The 23,936-nt window shown below is 46.5% G+C and overlaps 1 protein-coding gene across 7 annotated transcripts in view; it reads right to left on the bottom strand.

The window, feature by feature from the left end:
• FHOD3 (formin homology 2 domain containing 3) overlaps positions 1-23,936 on the bottom strand; it is a 524,125-nt gene that overhangs the window by 39,198 nt on the left and 460,991 nt on the right. For all 7 annotated transcript variants that reach the window (XM_055559620.1, XM_055559619.1, XM_055559618.1 and 4 more), the window contains 4 exons: positions 16,793-16,951; positions 3,358-3,540; positions 1,411-1,530; positions 218-379 (listed from right to left, as the gene is read on the bottom strand). In XM_055559620.1, the coding sequence (XP_055415595.1) occupies positions 218-379; positions 1,411-1,530; positions 3,358-3,540; positions 16,793-16,951 (624 nt within the window). The remainder of the gene's footprint in view (positions 1-217; positions 380-1,410; positions 1,531-3,357; positions 3,541-16,792; positions 16,952-23,936) is intronic.

Here is a 23,936-nt window from a genome sequence, read left to right on the forward strand (position 1 = left end):
GAAAGAATCTGACAGAGAACCAGAGATGGGAAAGTGATCTCAAAAGTCCATTAGAAATGGCAGGAGGTAAGGTTTATTCACAGACTCTAGAGCAGGAGGTGCAAACAGCACATGGGCGTTTTGGTTAACAGGGCCTGCCCTCCGCAGAGATGGCGGGTGCAGACCCCCAGCTCTGGGGGAGAGAGGCCCCACCTGCCCCACCGTGGCCCGCACGTACCTTGGCTGACCTGGTGACGGCCCCGATCTCCGAGTACAGGTCCGAGCTGTCCGGGAAGTTCTCCACCACCATGGTGCACACGTGGTGGAGAAGTGACTGCTTGTGCACTGTGTCTTTGACTTCTGGAACCTTCTCGAGGTAGCTTAACTCAAACGCTTTGGCCTATTTGGGCAACATAACATAAGAGAATGGAAGAACAAGCTTTTTTCTTTTTTTAGTTGGAGGATAATTGCTTTACAATGTTGTTTTGGTTTCTGCCATACAACAGTGTGAGTCAGCTATAAGTAGACATATGTCCCTCCCTGTGAACCGCCCTCCCACCCCCGCACCCCATCACACCCCTCTAGGTCGTCACAGAGCGCCAACTTGAGCTCCCCGTGTTATACAGCTACTTCCCACTTTGTTATTTATTTTACATATGGCAATGTCTATGTTTAAAAGCTACTCTCTCTATTTGTCCTACCCCCTTCTTCCCCTGATGTTCTCTATGTTTGCCCTCATCAAAAAAAATCTATAAACAGTAAGTGCTGGAGAGGATGTGGAGAACAAGTGTTATGCAGGCTCTTAGAAAGGTACAAATGGTTAGAATTAACACCCTCTTGGAGACTGAAGCATCTCAGGCCACATACTTCAACATCCTTAGCGGACCACACAAGCACCAGCCACCCTGATAGTGAAATGAGCCTCCAGCCCTTCCTGATCATGGCCGTCAGCCATGGGCTAGGGCTCTGCTCCTAAATCAGGGTGCTGGGTGTGGGGTTTCTGCCATGTAGGTAGCCACAACTTCCCTAATCCCTTCCCTGCTGGGGATTTTCTACTTCCTGGCTAAAGATAGGCCAGTTTTTTGTTTAAGTGTGTTTACAATGTGTACGGGTACAAATATTTAAGTAATAAGCTCAGGGAGAAAAAGAAAAAAACTGTAGAAGAAAACATTTCCAAAGTCAATTGTGAGAGGAGCCAACCTTCCTAAGGAATAATGTGCTTATTTTTTTACATTTTCTTATTTACAGCAAGATAAAGGCTTGAATAAATAGGCCCTGCTATTTTAAGGACAAAACCTCTAAATTTTCACCAAAAAACAACATCAGTGAAAACTGTTCAACTGTGCCTCAGAAAATCAGTGATCCACCAGCAAGGGGAGGGAGGGGATTCTGTGACCAGGGAGGTCGGAGGAAAAGGATGGGGAGACTTACATTAGTTCCATTTAGAAAGTTCCCAATGGCTAAGAGAGTAGACAGGATAAAGCCCAAGGTTTTATTGTTCTCCAACTGGTCTATTCCTTCCTTCAGGTCCAAAAGTGGTTCTGCCACTTCCTTTCAATTAAAAAAAAATTAGAAGATGATAGAGTGTGCACTCTGGCTTTACTTTATTCTTTCACATTTTTGTACAAGGTCAGAACCAGTGGAGTCCTCCCAGTGTAAGGCAATCCCATGTGACTGGCACATGCTTTAAGGTATGGAAAGGGGCAGAAAGGTGACAGGAGAAAGTCTGGCCTCAAAGTCTCTTCAGTGGAGACTAGGTGGGTCCCTGTGGCTCACAGGAGCTTGGCTAGGTGTCTTCCCCTTTTTCTGCCCGTCTCCCAAGCTCTCTCCTGACTATGGCTGATGCCTACAGAATTCATCCTTCACATGTTCCTTCAGCGTCTGAATCACAGTCTTCCTCTTTGTCTTTCTCCTCCCAGGCAGGTGACACTGGAGACTGGCATCACTGTCGCAGGACCCAGGTCTCCTAATGTCTACTCTAGGTACCCTGTGGCTGGCCACCTCTTGGCCTGGGTTGCTTTCTAGAAGACCACCATCCTCATGACTCCCATCGCCTTCCTAACTCCCAGTCTCTCAAATGTGTAGCCTGTCCTATAACCTCGTGGCCTCGGTCTCTCCTTCCCTCTGTCCTATTGTTTCATAACAGCCCCCCACCTCAGCGTCCTCACTGAGGCTCTCCCTGAGCATGGACCCCAAAACCAGCAGCTTGCGCTTCATTCATTCCAGCCTTACTTCTGCTCAGCAGGCCCTACCAGTCCCCAGCCAAGGCTGACTTGATGACCAGTTTTCTCCATGAAGTTACTTCACTTTGCTACTGAAAATCACCCGAACATGCCGACTGGTTTTGCAACCAAGTTACCTTAGCCCCCCTAGACTTCATCCCTGTCCAATTCGGGAATGAAGTCAAACACAGCAGTTTCTCCTGAAACACCCTAAGCCAAGAGGTGGCTTAGGGGGTGGTGGTTCAGGCCAAGAGGTGGCCAGCCACAGGGTGTCTAGAGGAGACATTAGGAGACCTGGGTCCTGGGACAGTGATGCCAGTTTCCAGTGTCACCTGCCTGGGAGGAGAAAGACAAAGAGGAAGACTGTGGTTCAGACGCTGAAGGAACATGTGAAGGATGAGTTCTGTAGGCATCAGCCATAGTCAGGAGAGAGCTGACTAACACACTGCTACCTGTGTGGCCCTCAGTAAGGAACGTACTCGTCCTTTACAGAAAGAGGAAGATCACACAGCCTCTCCACCTTCCCCGGGCACTTCTCACTCAAGCTCACCTCCAGCTCACCGTGCATCCCTCCCTTGTTCTCTCCATTGATTTCTTCTGCTCGGTCTGCAAAAATACCTCGTGCCAGACCAGAGAGGACACCTGCTTCTTCTACTTTCTACTAGGATGAGTCTTCCCTGCCTTCACTATCAAAAACCCTTTCCTTCTACGCTCCTTCCAAACTCTTGCAATCTGTCCATCTCAGGTTTTCTACTGAAAGCCTCTCTCAGAGGAGCTCAATGACCTGCTAATTACCACAGTCAACGGCAGTGAGGCGACCATCATCAGACAGGATTACAAGTCACTTTCCATATTGTGTTTTTCTGTATTTTCTACATTGAGCATATAGAGTCAGAAAAACATTTAAAAGTTGTTGTTTTTTTGTTTTTTTTTTTAACCAGTCAAGTATCTGAGGCTGGTGTCAGGCAGACACTTTAGAATAACCCCTCAATGGTATAGGCTGTTCAACACTCAGGGTATACACGTCCCCAGCACCATCAACTCACCCTTCAAACCCTGCCTCAGGAATAATACTTCACTACATTCACCACTAAAAAAATGTACTTTCTCTACCCTGGGGACATAAGACTGGCTGCCTTGCTTCCTAAGTGCTTACCTTTTCTGTAGTTTCATAATCCATTTTGAATGCCCAGAGGTGGAGTCGTGCTGAGAGCTCGCTGATGGAGGAGAGTGTCAGGAGGAACTGCTCTGCGCTGCCCAGGGGTACCTCAGGGTTGGCCAGCTGTGCTTCCTGAATCTTCTGCTTCTCTTCTTCAGTGGGAATCATGGTTAGAATTTTCTGGAAAGATGGAAAGATAGCGTATACTCTTAGTGATGGACCCTGTGATGTTTCCAAATTCATATGGTAATTTTCCAGCCAGGTAGGAGAGATACTCTGTTGTCAGGGCTCTTATCATAAACAGGCATTACATACAAATAAACTTTTGAGAAGAGAAGCCCTACGTAGCATCTAAATTCACATTCAATGGTTTTAACATTCCATCTCTCTCTAAATCTCCAGTTTCATAAGCAACTTCCCCAAATTTCCTGAATCTTGTACATGAAGAACATTCCAGGCAAGAAAGGGATGGGAGACAAGAGAAAGGTGAAAGAATAAGATAAAAGATTAGAGACCAGCTCCCTGTACCTTAAATAAAGTGAAACATGTTAAGAACATATACTTCCTCTCATGGATTAATTTTGGATCTTACAAAAATAAATCATTTCCAAAGAACTCAGATTAACTTTTGTACCACAGATCATACTATAATTTTAATTGTTTTAAATATTCCAAATGTATTTCAAGTTTTATATAGAAATTACAACATTTTAACTTATTTAACTTATATGCAGAGTACATCATGAGAAACACTGGGCTCGAGGAAGTACAAGCTGGAATCAAGATTGCCAGGAGAAATATCAATAACTTCAGATATGCAGATGACACCACCCTTATGGCAGAAAGTGAAGAACTAAAGAGCCTCTTGATGCAAGTGAAAGACGAGAGTGAAAAGTTGGCTTAAAGCTCAACATTCAGAAAATTAAGATCGTGGCATCCGGTCCCATCACTTCATGGGAAATAGATGGGGAAACAGTGGAAACAGTGGCTGACTTTATTTTTCTGGGCTCCAAAATCACTGCAGATGGTGACTGCAGCCATGAAACTAAAAGACACTTACTCCTTGGAAGGAAAGTTATGACCAACCTAGACAGCATATTCAAAAGCAGAGACATTACTTTGTCAACAAAGGTCCATCTAGTCAAGGCTATGGTTTTTCCAGTGGTCATGTATGGATGTGAGAGTTGGAGTATAAAGAAAGCTGAGCACCAAAGAATTGATGCTTTTGAACTGTGGTGTTGGAGAAGACTCTTGAGAGTTCCTTGGACTGCAAGGAGATCCAACCAGTCCATCCTAAAGGAGATCAGTCCTGGGTGTTCACTGGAAGGACTGATGCTGAAGCTGAAACTCCAATACTTTGGCCACCTGGTGCGAAGAGCTGACTCATTTGAAAAGACCCTGATGCAGGGAAAGATTGAGGGCAGGAGGAGAAGGGGACGTCAGAGGATGAGATGGCTGGATGGCATCACCGACTCAATGGACATGGGTTTGGGTGGACTCCTGGAGTTGGTGATGCACAGGGAGGCCTGGCGTGCTGCAGTTCATGGGATCGCAAAGAGTTGGACACAACTGAGCGACTGAACTGAACATCAAATTCAAGTCTGATTAAGGAACAAACGATGATGGTCTTTACAAAGAGCAATACTTACCTACTAATGGAAACGGAGAAGGCAATGGCACCCCATTCCAGTACTCTTGCCTAGAAAATCCCATGGACGGAGGAGCCTGGTAGGCTACAGTCCATGGGATCGCTAAGAGTCGGACACGACTGAGCAACTTCACTTTCACTTTTCACTTTCATGCATTGGAGAAGGAAATGGCAAACCACTCCAGTGTTCTTGCCTGGAGAATCCCAGGGACGGGGGAGCCTGGTAGGCTACCGTCTATGGGGTCACACAGAGTCGGACATGACTGAAGTGACTTAGCATAGCAATGGAAACAGTATCACTTTCTGCTTCTATTTGTTTCTGGTAAAAGTCAATTTTGGAAGACAGAGGAAGCAAACAGGTGTCAGAAGGATCATGATTCTTATAGGTTCAAATTCCTCAGCGATTACAGTTTTAATGAAGGTCAAAATTCCCATCATGTGACACTGCACATGCAACGTTATTAAAGGGAAGGTGTCATTATTTTTCTCTCAATTAACAAATGAGGATATCAAAGCAAAGAAATACACACTGCACCATGCTTTTTAGTAACTTACATTAATTCATTAATTCTAAGCAGCTTTAGTTACTGCTCAACAATAGCAAACCTCTGGATAAGGTGTAGGAAGGAGTTCCAGTTCTGGGAGACATGGGTAAGCACTGTCCCACTGAATGCAACTACACGCCCTGGACAGTAGTCAAGGGGCAGCTATTTGAAGACTTTAAAATAAAATCAATAGTAGCAGGTGGACAGAGGGAAAAAAGACCAGAACTGGAAGTTCAACTGAACTGGTAATGAGTTGACCATTTTCCCTCTGGTATTCCCCAACCTGGGATCAGGCAGCCAAAGTCTGGAAGAGGGTATCAGGGGCAGACAGAGAGCTCCAGGGGAGACTTTGAGTTCTTTCTCCTGGTGTGGGAAAGGGTCTCCGAGTGGTGACAGCACGGTTTGCAGGTCCAAAATCTCACATGGAGGGAAACTTCCTCTCCCATCAGTGGAGCTGTGGCCCCAAGAGGTGGGGCCAACCCCTTTTGCTCTTCTTCTCCACCCTCGCTTGGCTTAGCCCCAGACATAGGCACAGTGATAGCAAGTGTGTGGCAAAGTGAGGTAACTAAAGTCCCAGCTTTACTAAAAAGGAAGGCCCCAGAAACCCGGAAAGCAATGGGGAGGTCATGAAAAATGAAGAGCCTGCCAAGCAAGGGCACAAAGCGCTTTCAGAACTTCTGAGCTTCTCCCTGAACTGCTCATGTGTGAATCTGACCTTCAACAGCATGTCAGAGGCTTTGAGACCTGAACTGGACTTTGAAAACTGAGCTGACACTGAGACCACAGTCTGCAGAAGGTAGGTCAGAATCTGTGGCCTGAACTCAAATAGGTGATGGAACAATTCTCAAATTCATTTTATGAGATTAGAATGAGCCTGATAAAAAAAAAAACTCAACAAAGATAATACAAGAAAACTCCAGACCAATATCTTGATGAACCAGATGTAAAAAATCCTTAACAAAATATTTTAGAGTATATAACTAAATGCCAATATTTTAAGATATATAAATCTATTGCTATATTTTATATAGCAATATATTTTAAAATAATCTCAAGGTTGGCTCAATATGAAAAAAAAATCAATCAATGCAATTAATCTACCAGATTAACAGTGTGAACAAGAAAATTCACACAGTCATTTCAATTGATGCAAAGAAATTTTGATAAAACTCAATTTCCATTCACAACCAAAAACTCAGGAACCTATAATAGAAGAAATTTTTCCCACTTGACAGGTGACATTAATGGAAAAAAAAACACAACTCATTTCATACTTAATGGTGACAGAGAGAATGTTTTCCCTCTAAGATGTGGAACAAGACAAGTTGTCCACTCTCACCATTCTTATTTAACATTGTGTAGAAATCCTGTTGAGGTACATAAAATTTCAAAAATACCTACAGATTGGAAAGGAAAAGATAAAACTGTCCCCATTGCAGAGGGCATAATTGTCCACATAGAAAATTTTGAGGAATCTACAAAACAGCTTAGTGAGTAAACAATGTTACATGATACAAGGTCAGTATACAGAAAATCCATTTTATTTCTGTACATTACTAAGGTGTAATCACAAACTAATTTTTTTTTTAAATACTGTTTACAATGAAATACTTAGGGATGAATCTAACAAAGTATGTGTAGAATGTGCCTGTGGAAAGTAGAAATGCTGATGAAAGCAATCAAAGATGAATTAAGTAAACAGGGGATGAACTGTGTTCACAGACTGAGAGACTCAACATAGTCAAGATGTTAGTCTTCCCAAAACTGATATAAATTTAGCTCAATTCCAATCAAAATAGTATGATTTTTTTGTGGATATAGATAAGCTGCTTTTAAAAATTTTACAGCAAGGCAGAGGACCAAAACAGTCAATCCAAAATAATTCTGGAAAAGGATACCCTTGAAGGAGTCACAAAGACCCACCACAAAGCTGCAGTATTAAGACAGTGTGGCATGGGCTTCAGGGCAGCATAGATACATAGATCAGTGGGAGAAAACAGGGCATCCAGCAATAGACTACACAGACATGGCCCAGGGATTCTGACAAAGGTGTGAAGGCTGTCAATAGACAAATGGCAGTGTTTTCAACAAATGGTGTTGGACCAACTGGAATCCATATGCAAAAAGCGAACCTCAACTGAAACCTACCTTCTAGATAAAGTGTTAGTTGCTCAGTCATGTCTGACTCTTTGCAACCCCATGGACTGTAGGCCACTAGGCTCCTCTGTCTATGGAACTCCCTAGGCAAGAATATTAGACTGGGTAGCCATTTCCTCCTCCAGAGGATCTTCTTGACCCAGGGATCAAACTCAGGTCTCCTGTATTGCAGGCAGATTCTTTACCATCTGAGCCACCAGGGAAGCCCTTCTAGATAAGTTAACCTCCAGAAAACTAGATAACTTCTAGTTAACTAGATAAATTAATTTCTAGATAACACTATCTTCTAGATAAGTTAACTCAAAAGGGATCACAGCTATCAAAATAAAGGTAACACTACAAAACTTTTTGAAGGAAACAAAGAGAAAATCTTTGTGATCCAGGCTACACAGTGAACTCCAAGACATGATAACAAAAAAGAATAAGTTGATAAATTAACCTTGATTCAAATGAAACACTTTTTCTCTGTGAAAGACACTGTTAAGAGAATGAAAAGACAAGTTACAGTTCCTCAAAAGATTAAACACAGAGTTATCATATGCCCCAGTGATTCCATTTGTATTTACCCTGGAAAAATCAAAACTTATGTTCACACTAAAACTTGTACTTGAGTATTTGTAGTAGCTTTATTCATAACTGCTAAGAACTGGATGAAGCTGAACACTCTTCAATGGGCAAATAGATGAAGAGTTAGTGGTGCATCCCTACAAAGCAATGATACTCAGCAACAAAAAGGAATCAACTGCAGATACAAACTGCAACTTGGATGAATCACAAAGGCATCGATCATGTTGAGTGGAAGAAGTCATTCTCAAAAGGTTACTCACTATATGACTCCATGTATGTAACATTCTTGAAAAGACAAAACCACAGTGATGAGTATAGATTCTTGGTTACCAGGGGCTAGGTGGGTTAAGGGTGTGACTGGAAAGAGCACAAGAGCTTTTTCAGCAGATGGGACTATTTTGAATCTTGACTACAGTGGTCACAGCAGGAATTTATATGTTTTAAACTGGGCTTCCCTGGTGGCTCAGAGGGTAAAGAATCCGCCTGCAATGCAGAAGACCTAGGTTCAATCCCTGGGTCAGGAAGATTTCCCTGGAGAAGGAAATAGCTACCTACTCCAGTATTCTTACCTGGAAAATCTAAGGGACAGAGGAGCTGGGTGGACTAGAGTCACTGGGGGTGCAAAGAGTCGGACATGACTAAGAGACTAAGCACTAAGACTCAATAGATCTGGACTCCCCTAAAGTCAATTTTCAGCTCAGTTCAATTCATTTGCTCAGTCATGTCCGACTCTTTGTGACCCTATGGACTACAGCACACCAGGCCTCCCTGTCCATCACCAAAACCTGGAGTTTACCCAAACTCATGTCCATCGAGTCGGTGATGCCATCCAACCATCTCATCCTCTGTCGGCCCCTTCTCCTCCTGCCTTCAATCTTTCCCAGCATCAGGGACTTTTCCAATGAGTCAGTTCTTCGCATCAGGTGGCCAAAGTTTTGGAGTTTCAGCTTCAGCATCAGTCCTTCCAATGAATATTAAGGGCTAGTTTCCTCTAGGATGGGCTGGTTGGATCTCCTTGCTGTCCGAGGGACTCGCAAGAGTCTTCTCCAACTCCACAGTTCAAAAGCATCATTTGTTAGGCACTCAGGCAATGGCACCCCACTCCAGTACTCTTGCCTGGAAAATTCCATGGACGGAGGAGCCTGGTAGGCTGCAGTCCATGGGATCACTGAGAGTCAGACACGACTGAGTGACTTCACTTTCACTTTTCACTTTCATGCATTGGAGAAGGAAATGGCAACACACTCCAGTGTTCTTGCCTGGAGAATCCCAGGGACGGCAGAGCCTGGTGGGCTGCCGCCTATGGGGTCACACAGAGTCGGACATGACTGAAGCGACTTAGCAGCAGCAGCAGCAGCTTTCTTTACAGTCCAACTCTCACATCTATACAAGACCACTGGAAAAACCATAGCCTTGACTAGGCAGACCTTTGTTGGCAAAGTAATGTCTCTGCTTTTGAATATGCTGTCTAGGTTGGTCATAACTTTTCTTCCAAGGAGCAAGCGTCTTTTAGTTTCATGGCTGCAGTCACCATCTGCAGTGATTTTGGAGCCCAGGAAAATAAAGCCTCTCACTGTTTCCATTGTTTCCCCATCTATTTGCCATGAAGTGATGGGACCAGATGCCATGATCTTTTGAGCTTTAAGCCAACTTTTTCACTCTCCTCTTTCACTTTCTTTAAGAGGCTGTTCTTCACTTTCTGCCATAAGGGTGGTGTCATCTGCATATCTGAGGTTATTGATATTTCTCCCGGCAATCTTGATTCCAGCATGTGCTTCATCCAGCCCAGCGTTTCTCATGATGTACTCTGCATATAAGTTAAATAAGCAGGGTGACAATATACAACCTTGATGTACTCCTTTGCCAATTTGGAACCAGTCTGTTGTGCCATGTCCAGTTCTAATGTGCTTCCTGACCTGCGTACAGATTTGTCAGGAGCCAGGTCAGGTGGTCTGGTATTCCCATCTCTTTCAGAATTTTCCACAGTTCATTGTGATCCACACAAAGTCAATTTTACTCCATATTAACTCAAAAAATTAAAAACAACAAGAGACCAGACACTTGACATCATAATCAGCAAAGGTGCAGGTATTTACACAGTCATACCTCAGGATGCATCTAGGTGGAACAGTAGTTGTCCTGGGCTCATGAGTGTTATCAGAGAGGGCAGCCTCAGGAGGTTATCAGAAGCCAGAGATACCAAACTGTATTGAAGACGTGTTTGGGGTGGGGTCAGAGTGAGGTCACAGGTGGTGAGCTCTAGATACTTCTTTTTCCAACATCCTCTTTATCATGCCCCAAACACAGATTAAGTGGTGGAACAGAGCACTGGGGAGATGCTCAGCCCATTGCCAACCCACAGGCTGATGCTATTGATCCCACCTGCCGACACAGATGACACTTCAAAAAGACCAAAACAAGCCAAGCAGATGCCACTTAGTTCAAAACATCCAGCATTTAAACTAGTTTTCAAAAGGGAAACTCAATGAAGAATTTGTATTTTAATTTTCTTAATGTTCAAATTGTTTTAAGCATGTACAAGGATTCCAAAACACAAAGTTGTCAACATTTTCCCCCTTCTTCAGAAGGCATTTTCATGTGATGAGTTTTGTTGCCTTTTTCCTTTGGGAAAGTAATCAAACACTCTTACTTTTGTTTTTCACTTCTCTGACTAATTTAAACCATTTGTTCACTGTTGAAGATTTATGAGGTTGCCATCTGCCAGTTAATTTTACTTTTTGTTTTTTTTACACATCACTGACAATAAAAATAGTCATAAGACGGGGGACAGCAGGTCAAAGCTACCTTGTACAAGGTGACGCTCCCATTTTTCCATGACCAGATCATAACAGAATGAGCATACCTTTAATCTGCTCTTTACCATGTCAGTAGATTTACTGAGGACCCTGTGATGATCATCTGGTTTCACAAGGAGAAAAACATCAAACAAGACCATGACATAATAATCTCAGTGGTTTTTTGCTTTCTCCCAGACAGTGTTTCTCTAGCACTGCTTTAAGTATGCTTGCTTTTTTATCGGAAAATCTTATTTCAGAGGAAAATGCCTAAGTCTTATTTTTTATGGACCCAAATATTCTGGGGTTTGGCCATCTCATTCACCTGCAGATGAAACCATAATAAGTAATCATCATGCCTTGTGAATTCTGAACAGAACCCTGGCTATGACTCTGGATAAGTATCTAAAAGCAAAAAGCTGGAGCTGTTATGGCCAAGGCTGGATGGTTTGCAACCTGCCATCCCATGAGATAATGGCTTTCCATCATGCACAGAGTCTCATAGAGAATTAAAAAAAAAAAAAAAAAAAACTTCTCAAGGTTCTCTTTCGATGGTATCTTCTTTCATTCTTCTGACAACTTGGTGAGGCAGGTAAGGCAGAATTATGCAGCAAATTTGAAGATGAATATGTGGTGCCTGAAGTCAAGCTGGATCAACTGAGGCAGAGCTGGAGACCCACTCAGGGGCTCCTCCTACTTTCCAGCACCACCTCCATGTTCATGGCACTTCCACAAACTACCTGTGTGGCTAAGGTGCCCAAATGTCAGGACATTCTGGTTCCTGGGCCTGCAGACCCCACTGACTGGCTCCTGCACTCAGGTTCAACTGTGTGTTCCTGGCTCTCACTCAGGACCCACAGACAGGGTCCCCCAACACAAACTGCTTGAAAAGATGCTGCAGTTTTGTACAGGCAGCCAAAGGGAATATCTGTTTCTAGGATGCTGAATGGCCTGGCAGCCAAGCAGTGTCAACTTAAATGTCATTTGGGACCATTCAATTGTGTTAACCCTCTGAGTAGACACAGATGCTACAAAAATGAGAAAAGCAAGGAAGAACAAGAAAACCCTCTTTCAGTTCAGTTGATGAGTCTTGTCTGACTCTTTGTGACCCCCTGGACTGCAGCACTCCAGGCTTCCATGTCCATCAGCAACTCCTGAAGCTTACTCAAACTCATGCCCATTGAGTCAGTGATGCTATCTAACCATCTCATCCTCTGTCATCCCCTTCTCCTCCCTCCTTCAATCTTTCCCAGCATCAGGGGCTCTTCAAATGAGTCAGTTCTTCACATCAGGTGGCCAAAGTATTGGAGCTTTAGCTTCAGCATCAGTCCTTCCAATGAATATTCAGGACTGATTTCCTTTAGGATCTCATCTCCTTGCAGTCCAAGGAACTCTCAAGGGTCTTCTCCAACACCATAATTCAAAAGTGTCAATTCATCAGCACTCATCTTTCTTTATGGTCCAACTCACACATCCATACGTGACTACTGGAAAAACCACAGCTTTGACTAGATGGACCTTTGTCGGCAAAGTATGATACCTCAGGGATATTTTACATGGGAAAATATCATTAATGCAACTTAGGGATGGGCCCCAATCATATTCTAAAATTTAATACTCTTATGAAGAACAACTTTCTTAATGAAGTTAGTTAATTACTCCTGTGGGTTTTCATGATGAGTCAGATACACAACATGGAGTTGCCAAGCAGGATGTCAGTGAATACATCCTAATCACGTTCGGGTACACAGAGGTTTCACGCAGCCCCATTGGGCCATGGTGCTATGCTACAGAGCAGATGGTTTAGCAAAAGGCCCTTGGGTGTAAGCTGGAAATCATATTAGTAAAGATCTGTAAGGACATGACTTCCATCTCTTCTCAGCCCTGATGTAACTTCTGAACAACAAGGCTAGACAATAAGCTCTGGGAGACTGACTCTGCACAGGATGGACACCCTCTCTGCCCCTGAGGGCCCCTAGATCGGTGGTCACAGGCAGCAGGTAACAACTGAGAGGGCGTGGGTTACAGGTTCCCCACGAGGACTGGTTTCTGCTGGACTCTTATCAGCTACAACCGACAAGCATTGAAAATACACACTCTCTCTGCATTCACTCAGGCAGCTTCAGATAAGCGGTTCTCAGTCAGGGTGAATCCGTGCCCACGGTATGCTGACACAGTCTAGGAGACATTCTTGGTTGTCACCACGGGGGCAGTGCTACTGGCATCGTGTGGGCAGATGTCAGGGATCTGCGAACACCCTACAAAGCACAGGGCAGCTCCCACCATAAAGAACTGTCCAGCACAGAATGGCAACAGAGCCACAACCGAGAAACCGTGTTCCAATGAAAAGTGTGACCAAAATGTGTAACTCCATGTTAAGGACTATATATGATCTATCAAAAAGCAGAGATATTACTTTGCCAACAAAGGTCCATCTAGCCAAAGCTATGGTTTTTCCAGTAGTCATGTATGGATGTGAGAGCTGGACTATAAAGAAAGATGAGAGCCAAAGATGCTTTTGAACTGTGGTGTTGGAGACTTTTAAGAGTCCCTTGAACAGCAAGGAGATCCAACCAGTCCATCCTAATAGAAATCAGTCCTGAATATTCATTGGAAGGACTGATGCTGAAGCTGAAACTCCAAAACTTTGGCCACCTGATGCGAAGAACTGACTCATTTGAAAAGACCCTGATGCTGGGAAAGATTGAAGGCAGGAGGAGAAGGGGATGACAGAGGATGAGATGGCTGGATGGCATCACTGACTCCATGGACATGAGTTTGAGTAAACTCTGGGAGTTGGTGATGGACAGGGAGGCCTGGTGTGCTGCAGTCCATAGGGTTGCAAAGAGTTGGACATGACTGAGCAACTGAACTGAATAGAACTGAAATGATGATCTACCGAGGCCTCACGACACAGCAAACTCTCAGGAAGGGTTAGGCAGTGTGTTCCGAGGCCATATCTGTTTACTGTACAACATATCCGACACCAGCTACTCCTGGAGGAAAAGTGTAGGCAGCACTGTGATGGAGATTGCGATGGCCCATGTGTCTCCTCACTCCCCTTTCGGATTTCCTCTTGTTCTTTTCCGTGGGTGAGTCCAGACCCAGAGAGCCCATCTGGGCCAGCCACCCCCAGAGCTGGCCCGTGGATTGCACTTCAGACTCAGGCTCTAGAAACCACATTTCAGTTCGACCTCTTACTGGCTTGTGAGCTCGGGCACAGACAGACTAACTTTGGGATGCACCCTCTTCAACTTTAAGATGAGGATCATAGCAGTGCGCCTCGTAAGGCTCTGATGAGCCTCTGTGGGCAGCCCCTACTTGGTGTCTGGCTCGGAGGAGGAAACCCGTGAAAGTCTAGCTTATTAATGTGCTGCTCCTCTATTTGTCATCATTACTTTCCTATCATCATTCCTTCCTGGCGCAAAAAGGTGCTCAGCTGGAAACCAGTCAGAAAAGGAAAAAGTCATCTGATTCATTCTAAAGTCTGACTAACCTATTGTATCTGAAACTTCCTCTACCCAGGGAGACTGACATTTTGGGACAGAACAAAGGCAAAACCAAAGGAATCTGTCTCTTTTGATGGACTTTCAAGTTCTCATGGCAAGAAGGGGAAATATTTTTAAAAGGGGAAGTTGTCATTTTTTATTCAATCAAGCTGCCTCTGGCTGCATTTGAAGCCTCTCTATGTATGAATCTGAAGCTTCTGCACTCTTTCAAAGATCCTGTGAAGTAAACAGGATGGCCAATCACACACTAGCACCTACACGTCATCTGCTTGTGTGAGAGACACTTTGCACTTGGTTTGAGCTGACTGGTAGCCCTCACCTGCCCGCCGGACACGAATGCCCTTCTCCCTTGTTGCTCCGGGGGCCCCAGAGTGAAGCTGCCCCATATTGAGGCCAGGCCTGCCCCCTCCTTTCCCACTGTCTGGCAGCTGCCTCAGTCTCCCCCTCAGTATTTGCCTGCTGTGTCCTTTGGGCCCCCTTCCCCGTCTGCCACGTGCCCTCACTCCCTGCCTGTGCTGGCCTGCTGTGCTGCCTGGCCTGACTCCAGGGCTCGGGCCCCACTCTCCAGGCAGTGGCCAGTGCACGTCCCTCGTCACACCTGCTCCCGGCACAGGCCGTGTGGGTGCTTCTCGAGGCAGAGCTGCTCAGGCCTTGTGCTTGTTTCCCAGGTTTGATATAACCAAGCATCGCAAACTGGGGGGCTTCAAACCAGGGGAATGTGTTCCCTCACAGCCTGAAAGACTAGAAGTCTAACATCATGGTGTCCGCAGGGCGATGCTCTTTCTGAAGACTCAAGGGGAGGATCTTTCCTTTCCTCTTCCTCGCTTCTAGAAGATGCAGGCACTTCTCGGTGTCCCTTGTCTTGTAAGCACATCCCTCCAGCTTCTGCCTCCATCATCCCACAGTGGTCCCCTCTGGGTGTTCTCTGTTCACATGGCCTTCCCCTCACTGTGTCTGTGTCCAAACTTCTCTCTTCTTAGAAGGCTATGGAGCCAATGGAGCAGGGCTCACCCTAATCCAGGATGACCTTATCTTAGCTTGATCACGCCTGCAAAGACCCAACTTCCAAATAAGGTCACATTCCAAGGTTCTGGGTAGCATGGATCTTGAAGTCTGTACTCAATCCAGTACACACCTGTATGAACACAGCTTCTGCTGCACAGGCCTCTGCTTTTCAAAGCACAAGGCACGCCTGCCCACCTGGGTTCAGGCACCACTTTGCCCCACAGCCCCCATCACCCCCTCCCACACTCAGGCCTGGGGGTGCATCCGGCACAGCCCCCCAGCCCTTCCTCACTTCTGACTCTCCTGCTGAAGACCCTCTGCCTCACTGCAGCCAGCCCTCACTGGCTTCCTTCATTCTCGAGTCTTTCAAATGAGACTGGGTAAGCGGGAACCTCCAGTACGGAGATGTTTTCAAGGAATCCAGGGCTCCTTGCCAACAGGAGGCGGCGTTAGCTGCCACCAATGTCACGAAGCAGTGTCCTGAGATTCCCCACTCTACCCAGTGGGTCCCCAGCCCGGTCACGCCCCTGGAGGCATCGGTGGGCCAAGCCATTGGCTCCACTCACTCTTTCTCTATTATTAGAAGAGGAGATTGAACTTCCCACAAACGGGCACCAGCCCACAGTGGAGGGTGCTGGACCCTGGCAGAGCAGGGGGACTGCGGCTCCAGCTGGGGTGCCCACCAGTCACGCAGTCACAGCCAGGACAGCCAAACTCTCTCCACTTGTGCCACCAAGACCAACAAACGCTGTGGACCCAGTTGGCTGGGGCTCCCCAGCTGAGCAAATGAAACCCATCTCTACACACCACAACGGGCACCAAGAGAGAAACAGAGCCATTTACACGGAGGTGAGCATGCACAGACAAGCCTACTTTTAAGACTGTTCATGAAACGTATTTGGTTTGAAATGATGTGAACGAAGGCATTCCAGTGCCCTGTGGAGGCTGTCAAGTTCTTCTTCTGCATTGAGGCAGGCAGAGTGTGGTCAGAAGGAAGTTAATGAATGAACCTGATCTTCCCAATAAGCAAAGTGGGGTTTCTTCCCACCGCCCCCTTCACGAAGTTAAAAAAACGATGTGAGAATTATGACAGTATTCAGAGTCTGGCTGAGACAAACAAGTGGCAAGCCACCCTGTGGAGAAAGAAAGTCACATTGGACAGTAATGCAACAGAACATAAATAACACTCTGTCGAGCTCCTCTTACCTCAATCCCTTCTTTGTTTAAGGCATATTCATCAAAATTCAAAATGGCTATCTTAATTGTTCTTGGAGGGGGCAGGACCGTCAGGCCAATATTAATAGCATTGCTCCTCTTGGAGTCCAGGACAATGATCTCCTGCTTTTTTCCATCTGCAGCCGTTTTCTTGTGATAAAATAAGGAGAATCCAAGATTAATGCCTCATCTTCAGTCCTCTATTAAAAGCAAACTCACGACTTACTTAGAGATGAAAACAAATGGCCCTGGTTCAGCTCAGGGAGGGACTGGCTACCGCTCAGCACGGCAGAAATCAGGGATTAGCCCTGAGAAGCTGCCAGGAGGGGGGCGGCCATGGAACTTCTCGAGTCAGACACATTACAAAATAAAATTGATTTTCCTTCAATTGGGAAAAATGTGATATTTTGCAAGGAGAAAAAAAAAAAAAGAAACACCCTGTTTTTTTCCACAGAAGCAGTGGAAACAGGATTCAGACCTTTCAGAGTTCCCTTCCTGTGGGCTGCGAGGTGTCGGAATGTGCCTTGGTTGGCCCTGGGGCATGTGGTGCGTGCCCAGAGATGGAGAAAGCTGGTCCACACGCCAAGGAGACGGGAGCCTGGGGGAACCTGGCATTGCTGGCGGGTCAGCCCTCTGCATCTCTGGGGCTCCTCTTGACATTCTGCCCTGACACCTGAGCACTCTCCTGCCACATTCATACATCTGGATGCAGCCCACTGGGCAGGTGAAGAGGAGTAAGGGATGGACTGGCAAAGAGGCCAAGGAGGGCCGCCACGCTCTCTGCTGTCCCGGGCATCCTCGGAGCAGCCCCTGTTGCTAGCCTGGGGCTGGCACAAGGCCAGAAGCTAGGAAGGGTGAAGGTGCTGAGCCAGTTCTCACCTCTGCCCAGAGCTATGATGACAAGGTCCCCAACTTTCCCCTTCCACTCTCAGGAAATCAAAGGCAGGTAGAAGTGGGGACAGGTGGAAGGAGGCCAGTCAGCAAGCTTCCTGTGTTGTGCAGCCTCCCTTGGGGCCACAAGGCCTGGAGGTTGATGATTCTGATTCATGAAACAAGCCCAGGGTGACGAGGATGGGTGAGACCATACGGCATGCTGAGGGTGAGCTCACTGCATGAGGGGCCCAGCTTCGGGGGAACAACTCACCTGGTGATGGAGGGGGTGAGGGTCTGGAGAAGCTGCCACATGAGCTGGACCCTAAAGACTGTCTAGGACTAGCCTGGGGCGGGGGAGATGGTGAGGAGAGGAGAAGGGCCTTTGAATAGTTCCAGGGAACTGCCCGGGATGAAGCTGGAGGTTGCCAGGGCCACATCAGGGGACTCCATTACTCAGCTGCTCAGAACCCCTCTGCAAGCAGGTCCCAGCCAAGCAGCCGACGCCAGTCAGCCTCCCGCACTGAGGCCTCAGCCTCTCCTCTGAAGAAGGGAACCAGGCTGGGCCTGGTACAGCTGAGTGGCTGCCGTGGCACTAGAGGCTGGGAGCTGGCAAGGAGAAACTGGCTACAGCCCCTTAAGTCCTACTGAGCCCTTCCAAACTCAATTGCTAATGTTCTGTTTTAGGTCCTTAAATATGCATTTGGGAATAAATTACAATTTCTTCAAGAAGAGAATAACTGAAAGCATCCCAGCCATTTGGGCGCCTGGTGGGCAGGAGGAACAACTCCTGTGGACGTGTCACCAGCTTGGAACTGTGGGCTCCCAGGACACGCGGCATAAATGCACCCCTACCCTGCAGGGCAAGTTTGTCTTCTATATGTTTAAGCCAATAAGCTTATCAGGAGCTCCTGAAATGTAGCTGAAATCTACTTTAAAATATTGTTTGGGGGTTTCCCTGGTGGTCTGGTGGTTAAGAGCCCACCTGCCAATGCAGGAGACAGGGGTTCGATCCCTGGTCCAGGAAGATCTCACATGCCACAGAGCAACTAAGCCTGTGAGCCACAGCTACTAAGCCCGTGCTCCAGAGTCTGCAAGTCACAACTACTGAAGCCTGCACACCTAGGGACTGTGCTCCACAACAAGAGAAATCATAGCAAAGAGAAGCCCACACACTGCAACTAGACAGTGGCCTCCACTCACAGCAACCAGAGAAAAGCCTGTGCAGCAACAAAGACCCAGGACAGCCAAAAATAAATAAAAATAAAATTATTAAAAAATATTACTTTGTTGGAATGCTAAGAAGGCATGAGAAAAGGTTTGACAACATGCTGAAGAAGGGAATGAAGAGGGATGTGATGACCTGTGTGCCCACCGTGGGGCAGCGGGGTGCCCACTCCTCCAGGCACTGCAGGGGGCCTGCCCAACATCGAGTCCCTCTTCCCTGCTCACCAACAGGGCCTGGATTTCTTTCAAGCTGGTAATATGTTAGCTAAATCAATCACCTCCCTGGACCCTTTGCAGCTAAGGCTGGCAGTTTGGCTTTCTGTTTTCCTGATTCAAAAGGGCTGGACCCGTGAGCCATGCCTTTTGCCTTTCCTCCATCTTCCTGCCTACAATGCGGACATGAGGCCTGGAGGGGCAGCATCTCGTGAGCGTAAGGAATGAGGCCTCATGGATGGCGGCATGGAAGACAGAAGCCTGGGACCTGGCGCGTGAGAGGCACCGACCCAGCGCCAGGCTCCAGCACAGGAGGCACTGACAGAAAGGCAAGGATTCCCCGTGAATCATTAGCCCCTGGACCCCCATCCATAGAGTCACTGGGAGCCTGCAGAGATGCCTGAGAAGGCCCAGCCCCACTGCTGCCTTTGTGCAAATGAGAGCAAGATGCCCACCCTGAGGGAGACACAGCCCCACGGCAAATCCTTGAGAGACGGACCATTCAGATTTCAGCCTGCCCCCCTCAGCCAGGGTCCACCTACAGCAAGCACTCAGGACAGACCCAGGGGTGGCTCTGAGCCTGACATGTCCTTTTCCTCATTCTCAGCAGAACTCAGTTCACATCAATGGGCACCCTCTGCTCTCATAAATCGAGAAGAAGCCAGCCTCTGGGCATCCTGAGATAATGGGGAAGCTGTTTCTACAGACGACATGTTTTCAGAGCACGTCCACCCACTTCGAGAAGGAAGGAATAAGAGTTAGTCATATTTGAGACTGAATTATTAACTCTCTGGATTTTATCCAAGAGGTATTTTAAATGTTCTTCTTCATAACTGAAACAGAGTCTGCTGGATGCCACTGACCCCTCAAGTGCCTTGGCAGTCACTCTGCCCGAAATGAGGGTGGGTCACGTGGGCTTGCCCAACTGTCTCCTCCCCTCACAACAACCCACAGCGGCATCTGCAAGAACAAGCCAAAGTGCTCTGTGCCCGGGAGCACATACTGGTGTCCAGGGATTCTGTTATCAATTCTGATGCATTTCAATCCTCCAAGCTCCAGATCAACAAGAGTGACCTTCACTATGTCCTTCACCTGGCCCTGTGTCTGAGTGGCTGTCAGCCATCCTCTCCCACAAAGTCTCTTGTGTCCTGTCCTTCGCTCCCCCTACCTCCATCCCAAGCCTGACCCTTGGAGCCAGCCTCCTAGGGCAGCCACCATGGGCTTCCTGCTTCCAGCCTCTTCTCACTCCCAACCCATCCATCTTAATTCTTGCCAAGAGTCTTTCTCAGAGACTTGTTTCCTTATTGCACTTCTTTGATCAGAGAGTCTGTGACTGTCTTTTGTTTGAAATGAGAAAAATGGGAAATTGGTCAATGATGAAAAGAGGAGATAAAGCAGATAAGACAGAGTTCCTTGTGAAGGAGGTTAAGAAATGTTAAATGACCTTCTTAAGGCTTCTGGAAAGGAAGGATGCAGCAAAGGTGGAACAGGGTTGGGAGGATGACAGGAGGTGATACATCTAGGCAGGAGATCAAAAAGTTGATTTGTATTTTACACGAGACCAGACACAAAACAACGCACAAACAAGGAAACAAAACCTCCAGACCAGACTTCCCCGGTAGCTCAGTGGTAAAGAACCCACCTGCCAATGCAGGAGACATGGGTTTAATCCCTGATCCATGAAGATCCCACCTGCCTCAGAGCAACTAAGCCCGTGAGCCACAACTACTGAGCCCACACCCTAGAGCCTGCAAGCTGCAACTAGTAAAGCCTGCTCTCCCTAGAGCCATGCTCCTCGACAGGAGAAGCCACCACAGTGAGAAGCCCGGGCCCCACAACCAGAGACAAGCCTGCACAGTGACAAAAACCCAGCAGAGCCAAAAATAAATAAATGATTACAAAGAAAACTCTAAACCTCTGGAAATATCAATACAGGCCCTACTTGGAGGAAGTGACAAAATTTTATTGAGAGTAATAAAAGAAGATGTGGGCAAATGAGAAACATCATGTTCCTGAATAGGAAGTCTCAGTGTTAAAAGGATGTTCATTATCTTGCCTCATAAAATTTATACACAAATAACATATTTATTATATATGCTGGTAAAGAACCACCTGTAATGCAGGAGACCTGGGTTTGATCCCTGGGTTGGGAGATCCCCTGGAGGAGGGCATGGCAACCCACTCCAGTATTCTGGCCTGGAGAATCCCCATGAACAGAGGAGCTCACAGGCTATAGCCCATGAGGTCCCAAAGAGTCGGACATGACTGAGTGACTTAGCACAACACACAACATGTATTTAAAATGATTCTAATCAAATTCCAAGAAGACGTTTTTGGAATTTTAAAATATTCTAAAGTTACTATGAAAGAGTATATGTGTAAAAAGATCCATAAGTGGAAATAATACAATATCTATCCAATCAGCCATAAAAACTTACTATAAACTGATATAACTAATGTGTGGCATTGGCGCTAAACAGCTATACTGATAATACAGAATAGAATAATAGAACACAGACAGCTGTCTATACAATGATCCAGGGCATTCCAACAAGGCAGCAAGACCGTGAGTCACAATCCATTATGAAAGCCTGATTCTAATATGAAACCAAAGTAACTTTAAGCAAAAACAACCAGTATGGTAGGTTAACATCACAGCAGACTGGATTGACTGAGATCTTTCTTCCTAAAAAAAAAAAGCCAGCAGAAAGCAAGAACACAGGGTTGCATGGGAATGGCCAAGGGTCATCATGGTGGGGTTATGCCACACCTCATGAGACCCCTTTGCTGATTTTGGAGTCCCAAGACATTATCAGTGATGATCCATGACAAAGCCTGAGCAAAGGCAGGAGAAGAGGCTGAAAAGCAAACTCAGTCCCTCAACTGTCTCTTGTTGGTTGGCAGGGTATCTTCCCTTATTTATTATATTTTTTGCCTTTTCTCAACTGTAGATCTCATTTCCTTAAATGGCATTTCCTGAGTGCCTATTAGGTGGCTACTCCTTGTGTGGGGACATTTTTCATGGATACCAACAAAAAATGTAGGGGGCCAGGATGCCATCGACAGCAATGATCAGTCCTGGGGCAACAGGAAATAAGGGTATCTCCCTCAGTTCTTTGATAGAAGGTCAATTAGCCAAACCTGTGCCCTCAGGGCTCAAGAACTCACAGGGAGAAAAGGATGTTGAGGGAGCAGCTATGGGTTGGGTACCAGGTGCAGGATGCTGGACTTGGGGGTGCTGAACATGAAAATTGGAACAACTGTCTCTGGGGCGAGATAGCTGCCCAGCTAAAGAGTTGTGCAAGTTGGAGTGGGGAAAACAGGGTGGGCATGTCTCTGGACATGCAACTGACCCCAGTACTTCCAGAAGCGCTCAAGGTAAAAGAGGAACTTGCTTCTTGAACGGTCAGGGGGCACTCTGGGAGGAGGTCAGGCTCTGCTTTGCTCCCAGAAAGCTTAGTGAAGCTGAACTTCTGAGCTGAACGAGGTGGCAACACCCAGAACTTCCTCCAAAGCAGCAACTCTCAGGGACCCTCCAAGAGTTGCCCTCCCAGAAATACTGTCTCTGGAGAAATGCTTCAGGCTTGGACGGAATGTAGGGTTTGTTTGTTCTTGACTTGGCCAAGAGGACTGCAGGGAGCGGGGAGAGGATGTAACAGCCAAAACGGGGAGAAACGGAGGTCACCCTCTATGGAAAAAGATGCTGACAAAGCTAGCAGAGACCTCTTAGAAGGGCTGGGAAGGAGGTCACTGAGGCAGTTCAGCTCCTTTCCCACAAACTGTCCAAGAGGGCGAAGGGTCCAGTTTCAGGAAGCAGAAGTGAGCCCCTACAAGAGGATGCTTCAAACAGGCAGCACCCAAGGCCACAAGAGTCACAGAATTTCTGAGAAGCACAGAGGGGATTCTCCATTTAAGCACTGATTGCTAACTGTCAGGGCTTAGGGGTGAGGGCTGGGACTTCTCTCTGCAGCCCTGGTGGAGCCCAGATTCACTTGGTGGTCAGTTCACTGGGTTGGAGTGGGTCTTCTAGAACCAAGCAAGTCCAAGAGGTTGGGTTCTGCAAACTCAGCCACTCCAAGGCACAGAAAGTCACCTACAACAGGAAGATTTTCTAGAACGGTTAAACCAGATATTCAGGTCCACTCAGGGGGACTGCGGGGCCGCACCAATCTGGATGCTGAGATGGATGACCAGAGGCCTCAAAGAGAGGAGACAAGTATGTCAGGTTTTTGGATACATCAAAGTATTGCTTCCAAGAACAAGCCTTTCAGAATTTCTAAGTGACAAAATTGATTCTGAATGGTTATGGGGGTAGGCGAACACGTGTGACCACAACCTGCTTTTGTTCAATATCCTGAGCGTAAGCCCATCACTTCCCCTCATAATCATTCAGTTTTGGAAAAGAAAAGGGTGAGCATTCAGGCAGCAGTTAGGAAAAGGTGGAAAGGAAGACTTTAATGCTAACCTGGTGGGCTGCCGTCTATGGGGTCACACAGAGTCGGACACAAATGAAGTGACTTAGCAGCAGCAGCAGCAGCAGCAGCAGTCCTTAAACTTAGAGGCTAATTTAAAATCTCACACTAGAATCTCAGGAAAGTCACGTGAGGCAAAGGATAAGAAAATCAATAGCATAAAAAATGAAGACCTGTCAGCACAGCACAAAAGTACATTCTCCCCTGTTGCCCTGGGTCTACTCAACAACCCCAGGAGATCAGGCCTCAGGCTCAGGCCTGGCTTCTCCACCACACCCCACCCATAATCAAAAACAGGCTCAGAGAAGTTTACTGGCTTGCTCAAAGTCACACAGAGGTAGAGTCCAGACCAA

This window comes from Bubalus kerabau, chromosome 21 (genome assembly GCF_029407905.1).
Source record: "Bubalus kerabau isolate K-KA32 ecotype Philippines breed swamp buffalo chromosome 21, PCC_UOA_SB_1v2, whole genome shotgun sequence".
Classification (NCBI taxonomy): domain Eukaryota; kingdom Metazoa; phylum Chordata; class Mammalia; order Artiodactyla; family Bovidae; genus Bubalus; species Bubalus kerabau.